The sequence below is a fragment of the Tetrao urogallus genome (assembly GCF_951394365.1).
Source record: "Tetrao urogallus genome assembly, chromosome: 27".
In the NCBI taxonomy this organism is placed as follows: domain Eukaryota; kingdom Metazoa; phylum Chordata; class Aves; order Galliformes; family Phasianidae; genus Tetrao; species Tetrao urogallus.
This window is the reverse complement of record NC_136840.1, coordinates 3,324,412-3,347,697: the sequence shown is the minus strand read 5'-3', so window position 1 is coordinate 3,347,697 and position 23,286 is coordinate 3,324,412. Positions and strand designations below refer to the sequence as shown.

At 58.2% G+C, this 23,286-nt stretch overlaps 2 protein-coding genes across 3 annotated transcripts; one reads left to right on the top strand and one right to left on the bottom strand.

Annotated features, from left to right (window-relative positions):
- Window positions 1–2,344: 2,344 nt before the first annotated feature.
- LOC306956007 (tumor necrosis factor receptor superfamily member 10B-like) lies at window positions 2,345–7,433 on the top strand (the record flags this gene model as incomplete). Its single annotated transcript, XM_079547401.1, has 10 exons — window positions 2,345–2,401; window positions 4,915–5,008; window positions 5,155–5,265; window positions 5,670–5,784; window positions 5,864–5,955; window positions 6,042–6,131; window positions 6,240–6,280; window positions 6,430–6,561; window positions 6,948–7,029; window positions 7,141–7,433. 10 exons carry the CDS (start codon window positions 2,345–2,347, stop codon window positions 7,431–7,433), a joined length of 1,107 nt encoding a protein of 368 aa, XP_079403527.1.
- Window positions 7,434–9,889: 2,456 nt separating this feature from the next.
- RHOBTB2 (Rho related BTB domain containing 2) lies at window positions 9,890–18,930 on the bottom strand (the record flags this gene model as incomplete). Of its 2 annotated transcripts, none has more annotated exons than XM_079547403.1 (10): window positions 9,890–10,119; window positions 10,195–10,300; window positions 10,449–10,537; window positions 10,622–10,772; window positions 10,989–11,107; window positions 11,663–12,687; window positions 12,923–13,108; window positions 13,188–13,291; window positions 13,833–14,034; window positions 18,872–18,930. In XM_079547403.1, the coding sequence occupies 10 exons, from the start codon at window positions 18,928–18,930 to the stop codon at window positions 9,890–9,892; spliced, it is 2,271 nt and encodes a 756-aa protein (XP_079403529.1). The 2 variants fall into 2 exon arrangements, with proteins under 2 accessions (XP_079403529.1, XP_079403528.1); XM_079547402.1 differs by lacking the exon at window positions 18,872–18,930 and adding an exon at window positions 16,399–16,662.
- Window positions 18,931–23,286: the final 4,356 nt, after the last annotated feature.

The window sequence follows — 23,286 nt, the reverse complement described above, 5'->3', positions numbered from 1 at the left end:
ACCTGGCATTTATGAGCCAAATCTGTTTTTATCCAGAGGGGGAAGTTCAGAATTATCAGATGGATTCCCAAGGCATCCTGTGGTTCTGTGATACAGATTGGAATTGAGGGGGAGGGGAGTGGAGGGGAGGGGAGCTGCCCTCACCCACATGATGAAACCAATGTTCATTAGCCAGGAGAACAAGAAGGGCTGATAGGAGTGAGCATCCTGTGCAGCCCTTTACGGCAGGCATCATCTGTGAGTCATTAATTCCCACTTTGCTCCCACACCTTCCCTGCTCCCTGGAGGCAAGCTGTGCTCCTTGCACTCGTTTTATTTACCACCTGCAGCAGAGCCGTGGAAGAGTGAGAATTTGGTGATGTGTAACAGTGGAGGTGCCCCATTGCAGTGCACTGAACTCACACCCAGTGCTTCTGCTCTGCAGCCTCCCTGGGTTTGCAAGGAGCTGGGCTGCAGGCGATAAGCACGCAGAGCAGCCTGTCCTGGGCTGATAAATCCTCTCCTGCCTGAATTCGGTGCAAATCAACCTTACATGGAAACGTTCTGCACGTCTGGCTGGAAATTCTGGCCAGGTGGGTGGGTGATGTGAGTCTGTGTGTGTGTGTGTGTGTGTGTGTGTGTGTGTATCCCTGCCTGCAAAGCACTGCTGCCCCGATGTGCTGTGAGCACCCACGTGCCGAGCATAAAGCTGCCTTTGTTCAGAGCTGTGCAAAAACACGACGTCTGCGGTTGTTGGCACGGATCATTCCTGGTCCAAGCTTTATAAATAAGAGGTTTGTGGCTGCGGCTTCCTAGCGAGGATGAGGAGTCTGGGTCCTGAGTGCTGGCGTGGATAAGAGTTCTTGTTTCCAGCACTAAATTAAGCAAGTGCTGCTCAGAATGGGAACCGAAGTGCCTGCTGTTAACTGGAAGAATGTGTAGAAAAGGAGCAAACAGCCTAAAGCTGGGGGAATGTCTGCATGCTGTGCGTGTGCAGGGCATCCCATCTACAGCAGCAGGTCAGGATGTCGGTCCTTCCAGTCCTCCTGAACGTGCAGGGCTGGGGAGCAATGTTTGCTGTGAGCTAACTGAGAAAATCAGCTGCCTGCAAAGTGCTGCATGACCTGAGCTGGGTGAAGTCATTGGGTTTGGTTAAGCAAAGGGCCCTGCGTGCTTCTGGGGTTGCTAATGCCCCAGGAAACAACCACGGGTTCATCTTTCTGCTTTAAATCGCACTTGAGTTGAATTGCACTCGGCGTGGATGAGCCCTGCTGTCTGCAGGATGGATTTCCAATTCATTGCCACACCGAGGGGATGCTGCCAGCTGCCCCAAGCTGTCACCTGCAGCCCCGCCGGCCCCATTGCAGCTGCTGAGCATCACTGCCTTCCCCTCCATCCCAAGCTGCCGACCGTGCCCTGTTCTCACCCAATGCGTGGAGCCGCACCGTTTATCGCTACCCAGAGCCTTCTGCCTCCGCTCTCACCTGCAATTTCTCTGCCTCGGGCGATGCTTAAAAAGGACCTGGCGCTGAAGGGTTATTTAACTCAGCCTGGTGAGTCACCTCTAGGGAGGGAGTCCGGAATTCTTGCAAGCTCCGAGCGCCCGGCATGAGTTACACTAGCCCAGAGTTCAAGGTTAGAGAAAGATTAACAAGGGACTGCATTTCTCTGCTCTGCTTTTGGGGTAGTTTTAATTCCACCCCATCCACAAAACCCGCTGCAGAGACCCGTTGTGTAACAGCAGAAAATCCGGAGGTTTTCCTGCTGTTTTTGTGTGTTTTTTTTTTTTTTCTTTTCCCCCTTCACTGAATTTTTCTCCCCAAAACGATCTGGAATTCCCCATTTTCCGGCTCGGTGGCGATGATGGGTTCATTCTGCACTGCTCTGCTCTCCCTACAACCCCATCCTCCATACCAAAGAACCTCAGTGAGAAGATGCTGAGCAAAGCCCTCATCCCTCCGAGAGCTTCAAGAACAGAAGTTTGGGCACGAAAATCCTTTATATATGTGTTAAAAAAAAGTCTAACAAATCAATAATAAAAGCGTGTGAAACGTGAGCCAGGTTCAGCTTTCCCTCTCTTAGTGATTCTGCAGCGAAACTTGCTGCGGTTTCTCGATACGTGAGTTTGTGGCAGTGCCTGGAGGTCGTGGCCAGCCCTCTTCCTCCTCCTCCTCCTCCTCCTCCTCGCTGTTCTCCCTACGTCACCAACGATCCCGGCAGTTGCTTCACATCGCTCCGCTCGGCAAAGCTGTCAGGTGGAATTCACTTCGCGTTCGGACCAGGTCCCGTTTCGGACCAAACCCCTTCTTCACTCGATCCGAATCCGGATCCCAGCCCGGGCGCGGCGCGCCTCTCACCGCGCACGATGCGCTCAGCTGCGCTCCTGCTGCTCAGCTCTCCCGTCCTGGTGCTGCTGTTGGCGGTGCGTGGATGGGGGTGGGGGGCTGAGGGGGGGTGAGGGGGGGCTGGGGGACACCGGGGGGATGTTTTGGGGTCTCGGGATTCCCGGAGGTGCTGCCCGATATCGGCGCGGCATGTCCGGGCTTGTCGCACCGTCGAGGGGGTATGGAGAGGTGGGGATGGGGGCGGCTTTTGTATGGGAAGTGGTGGGGTGGGAGGCAAGGGGGGTGTTTTTACGGGGGATGGGGATAAGGGGGGGGTGGAACAGGTGGGAGTCTGTGGGAATGGGGATGTAGGGGTTCACGTGGAGTGGGGGGGGGTGATGGGGGAGTGTAGAGGATTGGAGTTCTCCTTTAGCGGGAATTTCTGGACGGGGGGGGGGGAGGGGGGGAATCCGGGAGTTGCGGTCACGCAGATCGGAAGCTATGGGGGGAGTCGAGGGCATGGAGGGGCTTCCCGGATCTAGGGACTATGGAAGGGGCAGGGGCTGTGGGGGGCTCCCCTGGTCTAAGGGCTCTGCGGGGCTCCCATGATCCCGGGGGCTGGGGGGCTTCACCTGGCCCCCAAACAGGGGGTAGTGAGGCTATGGGGCCGCTTAGCTGGCCTGGGGGCTGTAGGGAATGCTGGGGCTACGGGGGCTCAGCCATCAGCAGTACTTTGGTGACGCCCATGGGATGGGAGCGGTGGGTTCTCCTGGGTGGGTTTGTAGGGAACAGGGGTGTGTGGGGCCGAGGCTGTGGGGCACGGAGGGGGGATGGGATGAGCTATCGGCCCTATGGGCGTGTGGGGCTCGGGGACAGGCGCTGCCTGGCTGGGAGGGAATTCCCCGCTTTTTGGCCGGGGCCAAAACTCCACTGCGCACCATTCGTGTTCCTGCGTGGATGGGTGGTGCCCAAAGTGTGACATACCTACAGCCTCACCTCACCTGGCCCCACAGAAATGCACCCCCGAGGCTGGGGGAGCTGGATTGTGATTTGTGCCATCACAGAGGCACTCAGACCCCGGTGGGGTGCCCACCGTCCAACCCTAAAAGAGCATCAGCTTCTCGTCCGGTTCCTACCATGTGCAGCTTATAGGAATTCAGTGATTGAGGCGCTATTTTCCAGCATCTTAAAGCCTCGCTGATGCCAGCACCTGTGGAGGCATTCAGAACAGCCCCTTATTTGACTGCTTAACTCGGTGCTGCACATGGCTGTCGCCCGATGCTGCGCCGCTGCCCCTTGCATCATGCCTGGAGTTGGGCCACCAGCACATGAGGGTTGTGTGCAATGGCTCTGGATCTGCCAGAGCTCAAACTCCAACTGCGTAAAGCCCGGTGGGAAAACCCCTTTGGTGTGGCTGGAAATGGTTCAGGGCTTACTTACAGCCTCTCTTCCCAAAATGGAGAGCTGGCGCTGTGTTAATGCCATCAGGACGGTGTGAGGTTCCATGTGGGATCGGTGCTGCGATGGTCCAGTGCCTCCCTTGGGTAAAAAAGGCAGAAAAGAAGGAAAATGCACGGAGTTCTGCTTTGAGCAGATGAGGATATTGGATTCCTCTGCCTGGCGGTTCCTCCAGCGCGGTGCTGGGGTCGTTTCCTGTGCACGTGGGTTCTGGCCGTGGGTGCTTTGCAGGGCTGCCATACGGGCTGGGAAGGCTGGTAACTTTATCGTGCACAGTTCTGTTTTGTGACAGTGATGAAATCCCACACACGAGGGGCCCTTCCGAACGGCAGGCGGGGTTGTGTTGTTGGTGAGATCAACTTTGCAGGGTTTGAATGGGGAAGAGCTTTTTTTCCCCATGAGGACAGGCAGTGCGCTCTCCATCCGTGAAAACTCCCAGGTCTCGGTTCGGTGAAGCCCTAAAAACTGCAGAGGTGGTAGAAGGCAAAGGATTTACGTCACACAGAAGAAGGTTTTTTGTCCTTCATGAACACCCAAACGGCTCAGGCAGGCATTTTGACCCGGACCTGAGTTGCTCTCATTTCTCTTCTTGCTCCCTGCCCCAACGCAGAGGAGGTGGAGAGGTGGAGAGCTCCAGGAATGCTTTCTCAGAGCAATGCTGATGGTGAGAGTGGGGCTCGGTCCTCCATTATGGAGGTGTCCCCTCCATGCCATTGTTTCCCCGTGCCCACACCCTTCCTTACGGGAAGTGATGAAGAGGAAGAGGGGGGGCCAATATTGCTCCTGCAGTGCCTTGGAGGTGCTGCTTCAGCGTTTCTGACTCAGGGAAGAAATATGTGCTCTACGAGGCGGGCTATGGGAAGGGCACAGCGCGGGTACGGAGCCTCTGCCACGTGTCCCTGTGCTCTGTCCTGGGGCCCCAGTGATGGGAGCAGCTCAGCCTTCCTCCCCACCGCCTCCCTTGCTGCTCTGCATTATCCCTGCACGGCACCGTGCTGCTTTCTTCCGTTCTGTTGGTTCACGTGCTCAGAAACTGGGGAAGGAAAGCAGGCATAATCGGGTCCAGCAGCTGCGGGTTGTCCCGGTGCGATGCTTCTCCTTTGCACCAAGGGTTTGGGGTGTTTCTAACCCATTTTTCCTGTGCTTTTAACAGAAGGTTCATTTGGGATCTGCTGCGGCAGTGAAGAAGCGGGCAGGCGAGTCAGATGTCCTGGAACCAGACCTCTACAGCAAGAAGTGTCCTATGGGTAAGGCAGCCACAAGCATCACTCCGTGCAACTCAGCGACAGCAGAATCAGCTCTTGCTGCAAAGACATCTCCATGTCTTGGCAGCACCGTGTCTCCAGTGTGCTGCATTAACTCGTATTTCTTTCCATTTCACCCCTTCTTGCAGGCACCTATTTGGCAAATGACTCCTCCAAGTGGCTCCCATGTAAGAAAGATGAGTACACCGAGTATCCAAACGACTTCCCCAAGTGCCTGGGCTGCCGGACGTGTAGGGAAGGTATGAGGTGGTGTGAGGGAGGGTTGCTATCAGAGCGTAAGGAGTGAGGACATCTGCAGCAGCCCTGAGGAGCAGCTCGTGCTGGGTGTGCTTGGGATGGAGGGAGCAGGCTGCATCCTGACCTGGCGCACTGGATACTTCCAGATCTGCATCTCCAAGCGGCACAGCATCCCTTGTGCAAAGCAGGGATGTGAGTCCTCCAGCAAGGACTGCGGGGGGTTGGGCGCATGGCGGTGCTTGCAGGCTGCTGCGGGAGCTTTAATGCAGTCATTGCTTTGGCATGCAGGCATGGCAAAACTCCACCCTGGGGAGCAAGCTGGGCTTCCCTGGGCTTGTGGGTTGTTGGCTGCATGGGGGAGCGGATGGGAGAGCCTGAGCAGAGCTGTGTTGCTTCTTGCCCACAGACCAGGTGGAGGTGAGTCCCTGCATCCCCACCAGGAACACGCAGTGCGCCTGCAAGAACGGCACCTTCTGCTTACCTGACCACCCCTGTGAGATGTGCCAAAAGTGCCAAACCCGGTGAGTTGGGAGCTGGGCAGCTCTTGGGCTGCTGGGGGGATCCCCGGGTGCTGAACCTGCCCCATATCCCCCATTCCAGGTGCCCCAAAGGACAAGTGAGGATAGCTCCATGCACGCAGCACAGCGACCTGCAGTGCGGTCCTCCCTTGGACATCTCCTCCAGCTTCTCCAGTGAGTTGGGGATGGGGAGAGGGATGGAGGATTGGGGGCTGCTGTTGTGGGAGCAGCTCCCCACACCCCCGTGTTGTCTGCTTTAGCAGGCATCATTACCATCATTGTGCTGGTTGTGGTCCTGGTGTTCTTCATGGTGGTGCTCTCATGGTGGTGCTGCAGACACTACGGTGCAGGTGAGGGGGATCGCGGGCCGTAGACGTGGGGTCCTCACCCCACAGGGTGTGGGCAGGAAGGGGACGTCCTGTGGAGAGGAAGGGTGACAGAGCTGCTTTTTCTTCCAGGGGGTGGCGGAGATCTGAGCAGGACGCCCAGCGCCGTGGTGGTGAGTTGTGCTGGGCTTTGCTCTGCTTGCTCCCCGCATTGCTCGCAGCTCATGGGAATGCGGTGGTGAGGGGGGGGTGGTTCACCTGCAGCCCCCGCTGCCAGGATGGGAGGCTCCAGCTTGGCTGCTCTGCGTTTCTCTTCCAGCAGAACAGACTGTTGCAGAGGATGGGGATTCAGGACAACAACTGCAACGAGCAGATCTACCTGAACCAGCAGCAGCAGCAGCAGCTGCTCGCCGCAGCGCAAGGCTCAGAGGTTCCCTGTGGTGTGGAGACGGAGGTATGGCACTGCATGGCTGAGCTCTGCTGCTTTCCTCTGCCTTGAGCTGATTAACTCAAGGCCTTCCAGAGCTGAAGGTGTCTGCATGAAGATGGGGGGAAGGTGGAGACAGGAATGGAGATGGAGATGGGCATGGAGATGTTTTATGCCCATAATCTTCGTTCTACACTCAGTAGTGATCAAATCTCCCCCTGCCCAGCACCCATGAGCTATCAGGATCCCGGTGTTAGGAACCCATCACCCCCATTGAGGAGCATCCCAGGGCTGCGTGGCAATCTCCTGCCCCAGCAGTGCCCAGAGATGTTCCCTGACCCCACTGTTAGCAGGGTGGGGAGATGGTGCTTGTGCCAGAGCTCTCTGGCTGCTGTAATACACTTCTTTTTCAGGAGGTGGCACCAAGAACTTCAGATCCCAACGTGGAAACCCAGAGGAAGCTGGTTCCAGTGCCAGAAAAGGACCCCCTAAGTGGTAAGTGTTGGGATGTGCAGGTGGGCAGGGAAGGGCTGAGCCTGAGGGCTCTGAGAAAGCTCTTCCAGTCCAGATATCCGCATTCGCTGAGCTTCTCCCTTCTCATTCCAGTTTTGTCTTCCTCTTTCAACACCTTTGTCGAGTTTGTGCCCATCCCTGAATGGAGGAGATTCGGCCGAAGCCTCGGTCTGCGGGAAAACAACCTTTATCAGGCAGAGCAGAACGACAGAGACTCAGGGGAGCCCTTATATCAGATGCTCAACATGTGGCTCAACAAAGAAGGCAGCAAAGCCTCCGTGAATACACTGCTGGAGACCCTGTCCCAGATCAGCCTCAGCGGCGTGGCAGACCTAATTGCCTCCGAACTCGTTAGGAATGGATATTTCCAGTACGAAGTGAGCTGAGGAGCGCAGCCAGCCCTGTGCCTCCCCAGCTGGAGCTGAAGATGCGGATTCCTCTGAGAACCCTTATCTTGATCTTTGTGATAGTATTCTCACGGCTCCTTCCTCCCGGAGCCGTCACACTGTTCAGCTGAGCCTGGAGGAGTCGATCCCAGCTGGGTTCTTCTCCGCCACACTCAGCATTGGTGCTGCCTTATGGAAGCCACGCGAGTGCCTTGATTTCATTTGGCCGACGCAACGAGCCAGAAGGTCTTCCAAGCTGCCTTTGAGATCATCTCATTTACCAGCACTGATTTTATACAGACCTCGGTGCAGAACTGCATCTTTGCTTGGTGCGGGCACTCACTGATTCTTAACTGGATCAAGGTTTTTAATTTTTTAATTTTTTTAGTGATATTCTGCTTGTAGAACATCTCCGAGCCGACCGTCACGCTTCGTACTGCACGCGTGGTGGGCGAGCATCCCTGGGGCTCTTGGGTTACCCTCTACGATCCATTTAGAGTTGCATTTGTAGCTAGTTCTGCTTGCCCTTAGCAGTAGACACAAGGCTGTAGCAGTGGGGTTGGAACTGGATGATCCTCAAGGCCCCTTCCAACCCAAGTCCACGATTCTGTGACTGCAGGTGACGCGGGCGCCATTCATTGGCACTGAGGCGGCTGAAATAAGGCCGGCTCGGCTCATTCCCATTGCCAGGGCCGTGGGGGCCCCCAGCTGGCTGGGTTGCTCCTCCACCTGCAGGGACGACGCACAGCTCAGGGATGAGGTGTTGCAGGGCGACGGAGCTGCAGCCCAACCTGGAGCTCCCCTGCGCAGGCGCAGGTTTGTGGGCAGCCCCCCCTGCGCCCCTTTCCGTCCTCTCCAGCCCTGTGCCAAATACCAGCAGAACTTTTGTATTTATGTATTTATTAATTGCAAACGCGTACATACGTTAACTTATAATATAAAAATAGCTGGGTTTTTTTGTTGTTTTTTTTTTTTTTACTATGTGTGATGGTGTGTTTTTATACAGAGCTCTGGCCCAGCCAGTTAGTTTTATCTAGGATTTTTTTTTTACACGTATCTTTATGAAGGAAGAATAAACTTTAAAAACAACAACAATCCTGATTCCTCATCCCTTTTTCCCCTTTGCTTTGCCATTACGTTTTGGCTTCGCATGCCCTGGACATTGCAGAGCTCTGCATCCCCACCAGCAATGCTGCTGCAGGTCCTCAGCAGCAAACTTCTGCTGCTTTTGCCACGGGCCCCATGCTCTTTAGCTGCCTGTAGAAGCAGGAGGCTGCAAGCTCGGTCCCTGGTGCAAACAGGCTGTGTGCTGCTGGAGCTGCAATGCAAATCCATGCGGTGCTTGCAAAAACCCCAGAGCTGCCCCCAGCCATCCTGCTGGATCACATGCAGGGCATTTCTCATCGCAAGCACCCAAAGCAGGAGCTGCCAGCACGGGGAGGGGGGGACAACAGCCTGGCGCTGTGCTCTGCATGCAAACCCAGCAGGGGCAGCTCCTGCAGGACATGCACGGTGGGGATGCTTTCCAAAGGGAACAAAACCTCATCCTACCTGCTGCAAAGCATTGCACCCGCTGCATCTGCTCCTGTGCTCCCGCATCCACGGCTGAGCATCCAAAAAGAGCAGTGACACAGAGCATCACCCAGGAGCATCGCTGCCACGGGATCTGGGTTGTTAAGGGCTGCATCCTTGCTTCTCCGCTCCTCCCAAACACACAGGGACTACGCTGGGCTTTTCAAATAGCATTTATTACAACGGAGCCTTTCAGGCTCGGCTCCCAGGCTGGGAGCGTGGGGTTGGGTGTTGGGGGTGGGGGTTGGTGGTTTCTTTTGGCTTTTTTGGTGGTCTTATATATATATATATATGTATATATATATAATTTTTTTTTTTTTTGCTTCAAATTTCTTTTTGGTGAAACATGTGCACCCTGGGCTCTTGCACTGCTGAGGCCCAAACTTTCCACGGGGAGAGGTGGAGGAGAGGGGCTCCTGTTCCCAGCAGTTGCCCAAACTGGGACGGCCCTCCATGGAAGCGGATGGAGCTGCGGTGCGTGGCTCCTGCAGCCAAGTAGGATCCTCTGCTTGGTCCTCTGGGGACCGGGCTCCTTCCTCACCCTACTGCAAGTCCAAGGCGCAGCAGGATGGCATCCCACAAAACCCAACCCTACCCTGCAGCTCCTGGTTACAACTGAAAGGTGGAAGCAGGACGCTTCTCTTCTTCTTCCTCATGCGGTTGATGTTGGAAAGAAAGAATGAATGAAAACAAAACCAGACAGCCCTCGCGCTCCTGTCACCTCCTCTCCTGCTGCTTTGTGCCAGTCCCGGCGCTGGCACGTGGACAGCAGAGCCCTCGCTGTGGGGATGCACTCCCTCCATCTCCTCGGGGCACCCATTGGTGGCACCCAACGGGCGCCGGGCGGCCTTCCTCCTCCTCATCTCCTGGAGCCGCAGCAAGGATCAAACCACAGCCGAGGAGGAGGAGGAGGAGGAAGAGGAGGAGGCTGTGGCCGCCGACGATGAAGGAGAGGAGGAAGGGGAGTTCCAGAAGAGCCACCGCCTCTTGGGCTGCCGTTTGAGGTGGAGGTAGTCTTCCTTCTCCCGCTCCTTCTTGGCCCGCTGGTAGTGGTCCTCCTCCTTCAGGTACCACACCGGCGGCCAGCGGTGCTTCTCGAAGTACTCCTGGTTCTCTGCGGGGACATCGGGGGTGAGCACAGTGCTGGGTGTCCCCAGCGTCCCCACCGCCCCACACCGACCGCGCTCACCTCCTGACATGGCCTTCATGTCACGGGGAAACTTGCGGCAGACGTTGTTGTAGTTGGTGCAGATGTGGTGGAGGCACCAGTCGGCGAGCTGGTAGGCGCAGTGGAACTGCGGGAGATGGAGCACGCGTCAGAGCCACCGTGGGGACCTCATCCATCCCAAGGTCCCCAATCCCCGCGGGCATCAAGGACCCGATCCTGCCGTCTTCTCCGCAGCGGCGGTGTCACCCTCACCTCGTTCATCCCATCCCACCTACCTGTGCCAGCTCCAGGAACACCAGCACGTCCCCATCGATGTCCACCATCATCTGCGCAGCTTCCATCAGCCCGGTGACGGTGTACTGCTCTGTGGGTGACACAGGGGCTTAGGGGGGCAGTTGGGATGGGGTGATTAAAGAGCTGCCACCAAGTTTTGGGGGCACCAACTCACCGGTAAGAGCCACCAAGTGGGGCAGGCAGAGGCGGTTGGCCAAGATGATGAGCTTCATGTCATCGAGGTCAGGGCTGGAGCTGAACTGCCCCGTGTAAAGATACTCCAGCACGGCCCGCATGCAGCTCTTGCTGGTGTAAGGAAGTGCCACCTGCAAGAGTCACAGCCATGGTGGTGACGGGTCAACAGCTGGACTTGATCTTGGAGGCTTTTTCCAAGCTTTATGACTCTATGATTCTATGGGCACGGTGGGGACGGGTTGATAGTTGGACTTGATGATCACAGAGGTCTTTTCCAACCTAAATGCTTCTATGATTCCAACGGTCACCCCATGGCTGTCCCACACCCTCCCTGAGCGCATCCTCACCTCATTAGTGGAGCTCTCCACGAAGGGACCGCCGAACATCGCGGCCATCCAGTCGCAGCTGGAGATGAGCAGGGGCTTGTGGGCACTGATAGCACCGTCATCCAGCACGAAGGTGACATCTGCAAACGAGCAGAGGGACGGCCCTGTCACACAGGGCTCAGCCATCCCCACCACAGGACACCAAAGGCAAGGAGACAGAAGGACAAACGCACGGCCCTGTACTCTGCCCTAAGGATGTGTTTGTTTTCCAGCATCCTCCAAGGAACTCAGGGAAGGGCTACGTCACCCACGGCACTGTGCACAGCCCTGCCCGAGGGCATTCCCAAGGTGAACAGTGTTGGAAAGCAAAGGGCAAAACGCGGGGAGAAAAGCCTCACCCACACACTGCAGAGCATGTCCCCATCCTCCTCCCTGCTCCTCACAAGGACGAGCATCCCCTGTTCTGCTCTACCCTGGGCTGTTCCAGGGCTCCCACAGCCCCCCTTGGTCTGTCCATGTGAACCAATTCAGCTAGAGGGAGAACGTGGTGTTGCATGGCCTGGGATGGAGCTTGGAGGTGAAAAACCCAGAAACGCAACGCCTGTAAGTGAGCACCACCAAAATCCCAAGGAAGGCAGAGCACACGGCGTTTCAGAGCGTTGGTACGGGCAAGAGAGAAGGGGACGGGGTCGTACCCGAGAAAGTCCCCTTGGCCAGGCATTCCTTCACCCGGTTCGTCCTCCGGACGTGGAAGGCTTTGGTGATCTCCTGGTTCATGAACGCCTCGTTGTTGAGGATGTTGGCCACCATCATGCGGAGGTCGAACACCTCCAGCAGCTCCGCGATGTGAGCGATGTGCATGAGGTCCCGCTCCTTCTCATCCAGCTCCCCGGTGTACAAATACTTCAGCACGGCCCGGAAAGGGCCCGGTTGGATGGAAGCATCCATCTTCACCACCACCATCAGCTTGGATTTGTAGGTCAACGGGTCTTCGGCCATCTCCTCCTGGATGCTGATGAAGGCCCGGCTCCAAGAGGAGAGGTCCCGTCCCCGTCGTAGCCCGCGTTCCCCGTTCTCATAGCGGTTCCCCCGTAGGATCCCATCACTGGTGGAGGCTCTAAGGCACGGTTTTCGCTGGCCGGAGCTGCCCTCCTCGGTGCTTTCACAGATATCAAAGCTCGCAGCTCGGAGGAGGAAATCCCGTCCGTGATGCCTCTCCTCTTGGTGCAGCATCCTCTCGGCCGCTGCGGTGATGGCAACCCCAAAACCATGCCCTGCACTGCTCTGCTGGTCCTCCTCGCTCAGGTCCATGAGGAACAGGTCGTAAAACTTGGAGGAGGAGGTGGAGAGGTAGATCTTGTGAGCGTAGATTTTGATCTTCTCTTGCAGCACCAGGATGACGTCCGCGCACAGGGGGTCCTCCAAGAGGTGGGCCGGGTGCTCCTCGTTGTTGGATGGGGGATCCGGCACCACGATGATGGGCGGAGGGGGCCTGGGGGGCAGGAAGGGGGCTTGGAGGAGGGGCCGCTGCACGTTGCGTAGATGGGACTTCCAGAACTGCAGGTGACGGCGGGAGATGAGGGCGGCACGGATGGCGTTGTCGAAGACGTCCTTGATGCCAAACTGAGCCACCACGCTCGTCTCGTAATAGGGGATCCCCAGTTCTTTGGCCACCTCCCTTCCCTTCTCCGGGGGAAGGATCTCGTTGGGTTTGATTGGCCTGGAGAAGAGGAAATCATGAAGGTGATGAAGAAACCTCGTATAATAAAGAAGATAACGTCCCATCCCTGGAGACACCCAAGGTCAGGCTGGATGGGGCTCTGAGCACCTGACCGAGCTGCAGGTTTCCCCGTTCATTGGAGTTGGACCAGACGGCCCCTTCCAGCTCTATGATTCTACGGCCTCTTTGCATGCATGGCAAGGAGAAAGGATTCGGGGGCACGGACGTCTCCCACCTGGCCAAGGGACGCCGTGCCCGGTTGACGGCCTCCAGGTCGGCGTAGCGCAGGTCCAGCTGGCAGCCCACCAGGATGACGGGCGCGCGGGGACAGAAGTGTTTGATCTCCGGGTACCACATGGTCTTCACATGGTGCAGGGAGTTGGGGTTGGCGATGGAGAAGCACAAAACCACGACGTCGGATCTGAGAGGGGAAAAAAGGGTCAAGATCCACCCCGGTGATGGAAGCTCCCACCTCAGCACGGGGTTCTCCTCTCCCCTACCTGCCATACGCAAAGCGCCGGTCTTTGTGGTGGTCTCCAAAGGTGTCCCAGAGCCGCAGGGACACGCTGACATCATCTACCACATCCCGCGAGCGCTCCAGCACCTGTGGCAACGAAAACGCTGTGAATCCTGGAGCTCTGCGTGAAGAAAGTCCCCACATCCTCCCAATGGCGCAGTCCCACCGAGGGGACCAGCCCACCAAAGGGACGACGGGAGTCTTCCCTAAGGAATTTACTCCTCCAACTCCATCCCGATCCCCATGGGGTTGGTCCCTCACCTCCTTACCATCTGAGCAAAGGGACCATTGCCACCAAGATGACCATCCCACCAAGGGGCCACTGCCACCAAGGGGCAGAGGAATGAATCCCATGGGGAAGCCCCATCCCCATAGGGTTGGTCCCAGACCTCCTGACCATCCCACCAAGGGGACCACTGCCCCCAAACTCGTGACAAAGGAGTAAACCCCACGGGGAAGCCCCAGCTCCATCCCCATCCCCATGGGGCCGGTCCCTCACCTCTTTATCATCCCAGCAAAGGGACCATTGCCACCAAAGGGACCACTGCCACTGAACTCAGGACACAGAGGAGGAAACCCCACGGGGAAGCCCCAGCTCCGTCCCCACCCCACGGGGTCGGTCCCTCACCTCCTGGCACACACGGTACTGGTCGATGGCCCACACCGTGGGCACGTGGGTGGCGAGGAGCTGGTACTGGGTGAGCGTGGCGTTGCAGGCGCGGGCGCAGATGAGCCGGGTCTTGCCCACCGCGTTGTCCCCGACCACGACGCACTTGATAGTTTCTACGTTTGGCCTCTCATAATCCATGTCAGAATCCATTAATTGGGACCTGGGGGGGAAGAAGCGACGAGAGGATGCTCACAGCCACCAGCAAGCACGGCTGCCTCCTTCCTCCCTGCACGCATCCCAGCCCGTCCCCTTTAAAATTTAATATCCTCGTGGCTGCGTGCGTTGCTGTGCCGCGTCAGACACATGCCCTCCCTCCCTCCCTCTCCCTCTCTCATGCTTGTTCATGTGAGATGAGGCTTCTATTTATTTTTTTATTTTTATTTCCCCTTTCTCCCTTCCCAGCATTTGCAAGCGAAGCTTCCAGATGGAAGCACGCACAGCAGCACCGCCAACCCCTATTGCTTTTATGCACAGTGAGCACAGGGCTCTGCGCCCCCAGCACCGACCTGCCCCCAATTTCCCACCCTGTTTGCTCCCGCTTCTGACCCAGAGCAGCAAAGACGCTCATTGCATTTCCTCCCAGCACCAGGTGCAACATGAAACCTCCCCCGAGGAGCGCGGAGCTGTGAGCCCGATGCAAAGCGCGCGCATCCTGCAGGCCCATGTGCACAGCAGCAGCACCGTTCAGAGCTCAAATCTGCAAGAATTAACTCCTTGCAGCAGGGAACGGATGTGGGGCATTGCAACAGGGCCGAGGGGCGCTCCATGCACTGCAGTGGGGATGGGGAGCACTGGGCCTGAGGGTGGGGGCATTGCAATAGGGGAAGGAGCGTTGGGAATGGGGGTGGGACAACGCAGTAGGGCCAGGCAGTGCTTTAAGCATCTGGAGGAGCATTGCAATAAGGCTAAGGATATTGGGAGCACTGGGGCTGGGGGCACTGCAACAGGGCCAAGGAGTGCTCCGTGCATCCTAATGGGCATTGCAACAGGGCTGGGGATGCCTGGAGCACACGGGCTGGGATGAAGGAGATGCCCACGGAGGAAACTGATGGATGAGGAGGAAAAAAAAAAAAATAGAAAGATCCCAGTGTCTTCGAACTTTGCAAAGCAGCACATCTCTTCCCCCCTTGTCACCCCCTCCTGAGATGCTATAATAAACCACCAGCACAAAACCTTGGAGCAAAAATACCCCGTAACGATGGCAACCGGCGCTGCACGCGGGGAGCTCCGAATGGAGGCAAGGACTTTGCAATGTGAGCAGCTCCCTCCTGCACACACCTGGCCGCGCAGGGATGCAGCACGAACCCAAAGCATCACAGCTGGGTGGCTCTGGGCCGACCTCAAAGCAAAACTTCCCCATCTGCCACCATCAGCCCCATTCCTTCCCGCTTTTAGGGAGCTGAGATGCTCCTTGGGGGCATGGCAAAAAGGGGGCAGGATGCAGGGCATGCTGCTTGCTGCCCCAGTAGCTCCTGGAGATTGGTTCCCATTTTGTTCCCTTGGAGCAGAGCTTTGTTCTATGGGGTCAGGAGGTCCCCAGGGGGGGTGTCAGGACTCACAGAGCTTTGCAGCAGTTACTTATAGGGTTCCCAAATTCAGCCACCAGCACACGCAGCTGCCCCCTGCAAACTCCTTCCCCAATGCTCCATCTGCCCCATATCCAAACCGTGGGCCCCCAATACACCCCCTCCTAAAAAACAGAACACCCCAAACTGCTTTTTCCATGCTGCCCAACCTGCGGTTGCCACGGCAACTGCACCATCACCCCCGGGAGCCGTTGCCTAGCAACAAAAAAAATCCTCCATCCCACCCAGCGAGGGGAGGAGAGCCCCTAAAACAGAGTGGGGGCATTGCAAGAGGGCTGGGGGCGCTCAGAGCATCGGGACGGGGGGCACCGAACGGGGCTGGGATGCTCAAAGCATTAGGATTGGGGCTTTGCAATAGGGCTGGGATGCTTGGAGCAGTGGGACTGGGGCACTGCAATAGGGCCAGGGGTGCTCAGAGCACGCAGATTAGCGGGTATGGGGCATTGCAAAAGGGGAAGGGTTATTGGGAATGGGTGTAATAGGCAATGTAATAGGGCCAGGACATCCGGATAGGCACTGCAAGAGGGCCGGGGAGCAGCAGGCCCGGGGCGCTGCAATGAGGCCGGGGCTGCTCAGAGCAACCAGGCTGGGGATGCAAGAAATCGCAAAGGGGGAACGGGTGCAGGGCATTGCAATAGGGACAGGGCGTGCTCCGAGCGTCCGGATGGGCACCGCAATAGGGCCGGGGAGCAGCGGGCCCGGAGCGCTGTTATGGGGCCGGGGGTGCGCGGAGGACTCAGCCCGGGAGCACCGCAATAGGGCCGAAAGTGCAGGGAGCACCGGGGCCGATCGCAAAGGGGACCTGGGGGATGGGGGGGGGGACTCGGAGCAGCCGGACCGGGGGCACCGCAATAGGGCCGGGCCACGGCTGTGCCCCCCCCTCTCCTTCCCCCCGAGCGGAAGGATGCGCGGAGGCGGACGGGGAGGTCCGTACTTACACCAACACAGACGAAGCGGCGGCTCCCAGGGGCCGGGGCCGGGCGCAGCCCCCCTGACATGATCACGGCGTAATTTGCGCGGATCGGAGCTGCGCGGCCCCGCGCTGAGCTGCGCGTTTTAAGGCCCATGGCGGCGCCGAGGCCGCTCCGAGCTCCGCATCCGCGGTGCGCAGCGTTGCGCGGAGCCCTTTGCGCCCAGCGGCGGCGTTGCGCGGAGCGCTGCGCGGAGCCGCGCGCTGCAGTCGGGGCCGCTCCGCCTCTCATTCACAAAAAACAAGCGGCCCCGCGAAGCCCCGCCCCCCCGCTCCCCCCGCGGCCGCTCATTGGCTGAGAGCGAGCACCGAGGGGGGGGCGACCGGAGGTTTCTGGGGGTGGGGTCCCATCCTGACCCTCACCCCCCCCCCCCCCCCGCAGAGCCGTGTGCCCCCGTGACCCCCATAGGATGCCCACCTGCACCCACCTGCATAGGATGCTACCCCTGCACAGACCCCCCCCCCCCGCCCCCCAAATCCTCTCCGTGGTTCTATCGTACCCTCACCCCTTCACAGGGGTCTGGCACTCACACTCTATGGGGTCCCGTCTGACCCCGAACCCTCCACGCGACCCCATCCTATCCCTAAACCTCCTTCTATGGGACCCCCCCCCCCCACCAATAGCCCCTCCATAGCGCCCCATCGTGCCCATAACCCCCCTCCGTGGGACCCCACCTTGCCCCCCGTTATTGCACAGCAGGGACAGAACTGGGGGGTAACCACACACTACGAGGACCACAGAGGTGACCCCTTCCCAGCAGCGGGGGGGAGCAGAGCCGGGGGGGGGGGGGGGGGGCGCACCCCCATCTCCCCCCCTAAAACACTGCAACGACGCCTTCACGTCCTCAAATCCCCCCATCGCCACCCCCTCCTCACCCCAATCCCTATAAACCCAGAGTGGAAAAACTCAAGAGTCATCATCACAGCTGCGCGGCTGCTGCGAAAGCGCCCGGCCCCGCGCTCTGACCCCGTACATCCGCATCATGTGATGCCCTCCATCCTCCCCCCGCATCCCCCCCTTCCTCCTCCTCTTCCTCCTCCTCCTCGTCCCCTTTTTTCTGCACGGAACAGCGCTCTGCTCAGGGTCCTGCTCCTTTTGCATAGGGTTGGGGGTCACACATAGGGTTAGGGTCACCCAATGGGTTGGGGTCACCCACGGGGTTGGCACTGATGTCGCATCACCAGCACCCAAACCCCAGTGCTCACCTTCACCCCCTGCTCACCTAACTTGCAGCTCAGGGGTCTCTTTCTCCATAGCAGAAGATGGGATCTCTTATCTGGGGGGAAAGGGGGGGGGGGGGTCCCTTTTGGGGGATTTTTGGGGGCTGTGGGTTTGTCCCTGGTAATGGGATCTGTGGAGCTGCAGCCTTTTGCTTTTCTTTTCCTTTGGAGCGGGTCACGGGGGGGAGGGAGGGGGGGGGAAAGGAAGCGTGCAGCCCGGTTTCCAGCCGCATGATTTGGCTTTATTTGCTGTAGCAGGTGCTTAATTGTGGCATAAAAAGTTCCTGGCGGCGTTATGGTCAGAAATTCCTAAACGACCCCCCCCCCCCCTTCACTCCCCCTTCACCCCCCCCAACAAGATTCCGTGCAAAAACAAAAGCACAATTGTGACTTCCAGGCAAAACAGGCGGCCGTGCTCCCAACCTCCGCCCCGGCAGGAGGCACCGAGCGGGGCCAGCGGGGCTGGGGGGGCCCATGGATGGAGCCCCATGGAGATCACGGGGCTGTGGGGTGTGGGGAGGAGCCCATCTCGCCTCTCTCTGCATCCCCTCCAGCTGTAATTAAAGCTGCTCCCACTTAAGCCTCTTGAACTGATCCCAGTCTGCTCCTCTGTCATCGCCGCTGCTCCCCTGCAGACTGCTTTGACCCCACAAGCAGTAGGGCTGACATCACTCCTCTTTTTTTCCTCTATTTCCTCTCCCAGAAGGGACTGAAGAACCCCTCTGGGTTTTTAGGATGTGTGCAGATGCTGCTCCAGCATTGCCTTTCCCCAGAACCCTATGGGCTCTGTAGGGCTGGAGGTCAGCACCGCTACAACCTCACAGAGTCCTGGTGCTCCCCAATGGGGCTCAGTTCCCCTATAGCCCTATGGGCTCTGTAGGGCTGCAGATCAGCATCCCTAAGACACTATGGGATCTGTAGGGCTGAAAAGCAACACCCCCGTGACCCTATAGGCTCTGTAGGGTTGCAGATCAGCACCCAGGTAACCCTATGGGCTCTGTAGGGCTGAGGAGCAGCACTCCTAGAACCCTGTGGGCTCTGTACGACTGGGGATCATCATTTGCACAGCGTTGCCAAAGGGCCCAACCATTTCCCTTTGCTGCAGGCAGCACCCAGCCCAGCTCTGCCCTCCTGCAGCAGGGTGGCACGCATTGCACGGGAGCAAAGAGCAAAGCACAGCAGTGGTGCGGGGGGGGGGGGGGGGGGGGTGCAGTACTTACAGGCTGCGTGCCAACGCTGTCATTGTCACCGTGGGGCTGCCCTTCCCTTTGGGGTCCATCTCGTGCTCTCGGCGGCGCCTGCAAGGAGAGGAGAGGAGGGCTGAGTGAAGGCATTCACCTCCTGCACGCTGCCACCCCCCACACCGAGGCTGGAAACCACGGCGCGGTGACATGGCCAAGGAAGGGATGCTATGGGGAGAGGGGTCTCTGACCCAAAGCATCTCCGCTGCCTCCCCTACATCCCAACACCCCGAGCAAAGCCGAGCCGTGGCCAAGGAGTGCAGGGCTGAGCTTCCCCTGGGCAGAGGTGGGGTGAGGCTGAGCTTTGCTCCTGGCACATGGAGCAGGAAACGCTGCTGTGCTGCCAGATTGGAATCGCTGTTGGAATCAGCCCTGCTCACAGAGCCTCAGCCCTGCAGCTTGTGGCTACAGGGCTCTGCTTATCCAAAGGGAATGCCCCAAGGATTTCCAGCCCTGTGCACACCCCTCGTTGGCCAGGGGAAAGGCCTAAAATGAGCAAAAAGAACATTTCTGCAAACTGCATCCCCTGTCCCACCAAGCTGGGGCTTCCCCAGAATTAATTCCCTATGTCCACACCGTGGGGCCCATCTGCATCCCATTTCCCAGCCACACCATACTCCGTGGCTTGGGGCTCATCCCACCTCGATACTGCAGGATTTCAGGGCTTCACCACGTGGTTTATAAATATTTAAGCCCAGAAGGATTGCTGCCCTCCAGGGAAAGCCTTACACAACCCCCACATCTCCCCCCTCACCCCAGCCTGGAGCTGGCGGGGCTCTCTGGAGGCATCTTTTGCAACCAGGAAGCAAAGCAAGGCAACACGCAAGGTCCTTCTGCAGGATTTTTGCACCCCGTAGTGGTGAGGCGTTGTCTGATGGGTTTGGTGCTGCTGCACGCATTTTGCATCCCGTAGCTGGGAGGTTTTGTTGATGCGCACGTCCTGCTGCCTCCCCCCTGCCCCAAATTTGTGGGCATTTATAGGCACAGCTTTTTGTGCAGCACTCAGTTTCCCCCCCCCCAGCATTAGGAGTCACTGACGCCTCGTGCAGAAGCTGTTAAGAGCTTCTATTTGGGGAAAGCTCCCCTTCTCACAACACGTCCTGTGGCTTCTCTGCTTCCCATTCCTCCTCACACAGTGCAAAATAAATCGGCGACGTCTCCAGCAAAACACCCCCCAGTGAACAGCCTCGGGGAGTCCATTCTTGGGGTGCATTTGGGGGTGTTGCTGCAGTTGGCAGGGGTTGAAACCCTGCAAGAAGGGTTCCCATGCCCCGTCCCAAATCTGCTGCATCAACTCATGTTGGTTACATCCCAAACGCACCCCCAGGAGCGTGGCTCAGGGCCTGGGGGGCTGCACATTTCCATATTAAAAACAAATAGAAGAAAATCAGAAAGGAAGGAGCCTGTTCCTAAGCAACAGCCTCCGGTAGAGATGGAGACCATGATATGGAGACCGTGAAATGGAGACCGTGAGATGGAGACCATGAGATGGAGACTGTGAGATAGAGATCGTGAGATGGAGACCATGGAATGGAGATCGTGAGGAGGAGATGATAGGATGGAGACATAAAATTGAGACCATGAGATGGAGATCATGAGATGGGGACCATAGGATGCAGATTATGAGATGGAGATCATGAGATGGAGTCCAGAGAATGGAAACCATGTGATGGAGAGAGATGGAGACCATAGGATGGAGAACATAAAATGGAGACCCTCAGATGGACGCCGAAAGGTGGAGGCCATAAAAAGGAGACCGTTAGATGGGGACCATAAAATGGAGACCATAGGATGAGGAGCAGAGGTGCCACAAAGCACCACTGGAGCAAACTCCTGGGGTCACAGAGCCCCACAGCAGGGATGCAGGAGAGTGGGGAGAATCCAATCCCACCCCTCACCTCCACCGCTCGCCCCAGCCCACCCGTCTCCAACCCCGCTGTGCCGACCCCAAAGAATGGAGGAAACCCATTGGGTCGGCCGAGACTCGTCGCCTCTATTGGAGCCAAGCTTGGATGGACAGGCAGACGGATGGGTGGGTGGACAGATAGTTGGAAGGACAGACGGACGGGCGGCAGTTACCTGTGTGTATCCAGGCGCTGGTGGCTGTGCCCCGGCTCTCCCAGCAGCGCGCTGCCCCGTCGCGATAGGGATCATTTTTATAGGCTCACCCATGTGATCCCAACGAATGCCCCAGGGATGAGGTTTTTTTTTTTTGCACTGACACAACCGGAGGGGCCGGCGCTCAAACAAACCTGTTGGACCGCAATCCGCGCTCGGCATCGGGCAGGAATTTTCCACTCTCTGGGTGCGCCGATGCACGATGCAAGCCGGGGCCTGCGCTCGCACGGCTCCCTGAAAGAAAAAGCAGGGAGAAAAATGCAAACTTTCCCATTCCCCAACACTCCTAATGGTGGCTCGACCTCATTCCTAAGTTTCTGTGTTGAAGTTGGAGCGCGTAGGGAGAGAAATGCACGGAGGAATGCGTTAGAGGCATGGAGTAGACACAAGTTTTGCACTGCGTGCCTTCTCTGCACAGTGCAATCTCCTTCTGCAAAGTGCATGCCGCTTCTGCAAAGACAGCACAGCAGATGGTGCTCAGAGTTAGAGATGTGAGCAACTCTTTGCCCCCCCCAAGCTCTCCGTGCAGCCTTTGTGCCCAAATCCAAGGGTGTGGATGGGGGCGATGGTGGGGACGCTCTCGGTGGTGTTGATGGTGCGGCGCTGGGCAGAAGGGAGGCATGGACCTGGCTGGGCTGTGATAAGTGCCCAAGGGTGACAGGATGGGAATGGAAAGGGTGAGCCTGGGAGAAGTGCTGGTGAGTCAATGGGAACCGCAGGAGCGGGGAAATGACCGCAGTCAGCAGGGCTGAATCAGTGGGACCAACTGGTGAGTCAATGGGAAAGCAGGGAGCTAATGGAGCGACGGGCTGCAGGTTGTGTGGGGCACACAGAGGGGCACGAGGAGGAGATAGGGGCGACCCGCCGTGGAGTTTTGCACTCCTGGAGCACTGCTGGGTCGCTGAACCCTGCGTGGGGCTGGATAATGTGCCATCTATAGGATTTGCTCGTGTTCCAGCTGTTCTGGGGTTGGTTCTGTGGGGTTCCAGCCTCTGCAGGCTGCCCCAGGTGGTGCTGTGCTGGCACAGCCCTGGGGTCGGTGCTGCCAAGGGGCCGGGCAGCGGGGCTGGGGCTGCGCCAGGCTCTGGGAGCAGACACACAGCGGGACACAGAGCGGTAGGTGGGAGGGCAGGGGGATTGGGGGGCTTCCCCTGGTGTGTTGGGGGGCAGCTGCAGGGGTTCTGTGCACCCTGATAGCAGTACATTGGGGTCACCGTGTGGTCATGGTGCTGAGTGCCTGGTGCTGTGCTGGAAGGGGTTGGGGTGGGCTCACGGCAGCACCCATCGGGTCCAGCAGCGTGGATTTGGGTGGGGGTGGCAGCAGGTTTGGGGGCTGTCTGCTGAGAAGGGAGCAAACGGCTGGGAAGAGGGGAGCCGGGAAGAGCAGGGGGGCTCTCAGCAGGATTGTGGGTACCCAGCACTGGTTTTGGGGACGTCCTGGAGCATTTCCCTAAGGAAGACCCATAGCTGTGCCCATCAAACCAGCATGAACCCCAGTGGCAGCCAGGTTAAAGCTGCCAGGGGAAGGGTTGAGCCAATTTGGTGCAGTTTGAGTCCATTGGTGCAAGGGTTAATGGTGTCTCCACTGGGGGTTGGGACCCCTGTGACTTATCTGCTCGCAGACAAGGAGGGGACGGCTCGCACCCCACATCCGGGCTGTGCTCCCCTTCTCTTTGGGCTGCAGAGAGCAAACGAGCCGGGGGGCTGAAGAGCTGCAAGCAGCTGAATCTGAAATGGGGATATTTATAGCCGTCCCTGCCTGGCTGCCCTAAATTCCATGCAGGTCCCTGTGCATGGGGAGCAGAGGGGCCCCCCCAGCCCTGAGACATTTGTAGGGTTCCCCCCCCACCCTGGCTGAATCAGGGCTGCTCCTTCCTCACCCCGTCACCCCTCAGCCTCAGGGCTTTCCCACGAGCGTCACCCGGCAGCGCTGCGTGTTTGGGTTCACTGTCATCCCTTCAGGGCTGTAATCAGCATTAGGGCACCCACGAGGCATCGGGACACACCTCCCCCTTCCTGCAAAGGTGCAGCACTAAAGAGAAGCGTGGGGAGGGCAGAGGGGTGAAAACACTCAGCTGGGGACAGGTGACACCTCGGTGGCCCACGCAAAGTCCCATAGGAGTGTGGGTGGGAGCCACACCTGAGGCTTGCACAATGCATATATATATATCGTGCTGGCGTGCTGCTTAAAGCAGCAATTTTCCCTTCATCCTGAGTGCAAAAGGCTGAGCCTGAAGCCGTGGGTGGGTTGCAGCAGAACGGAGCGTGCAAGCGGT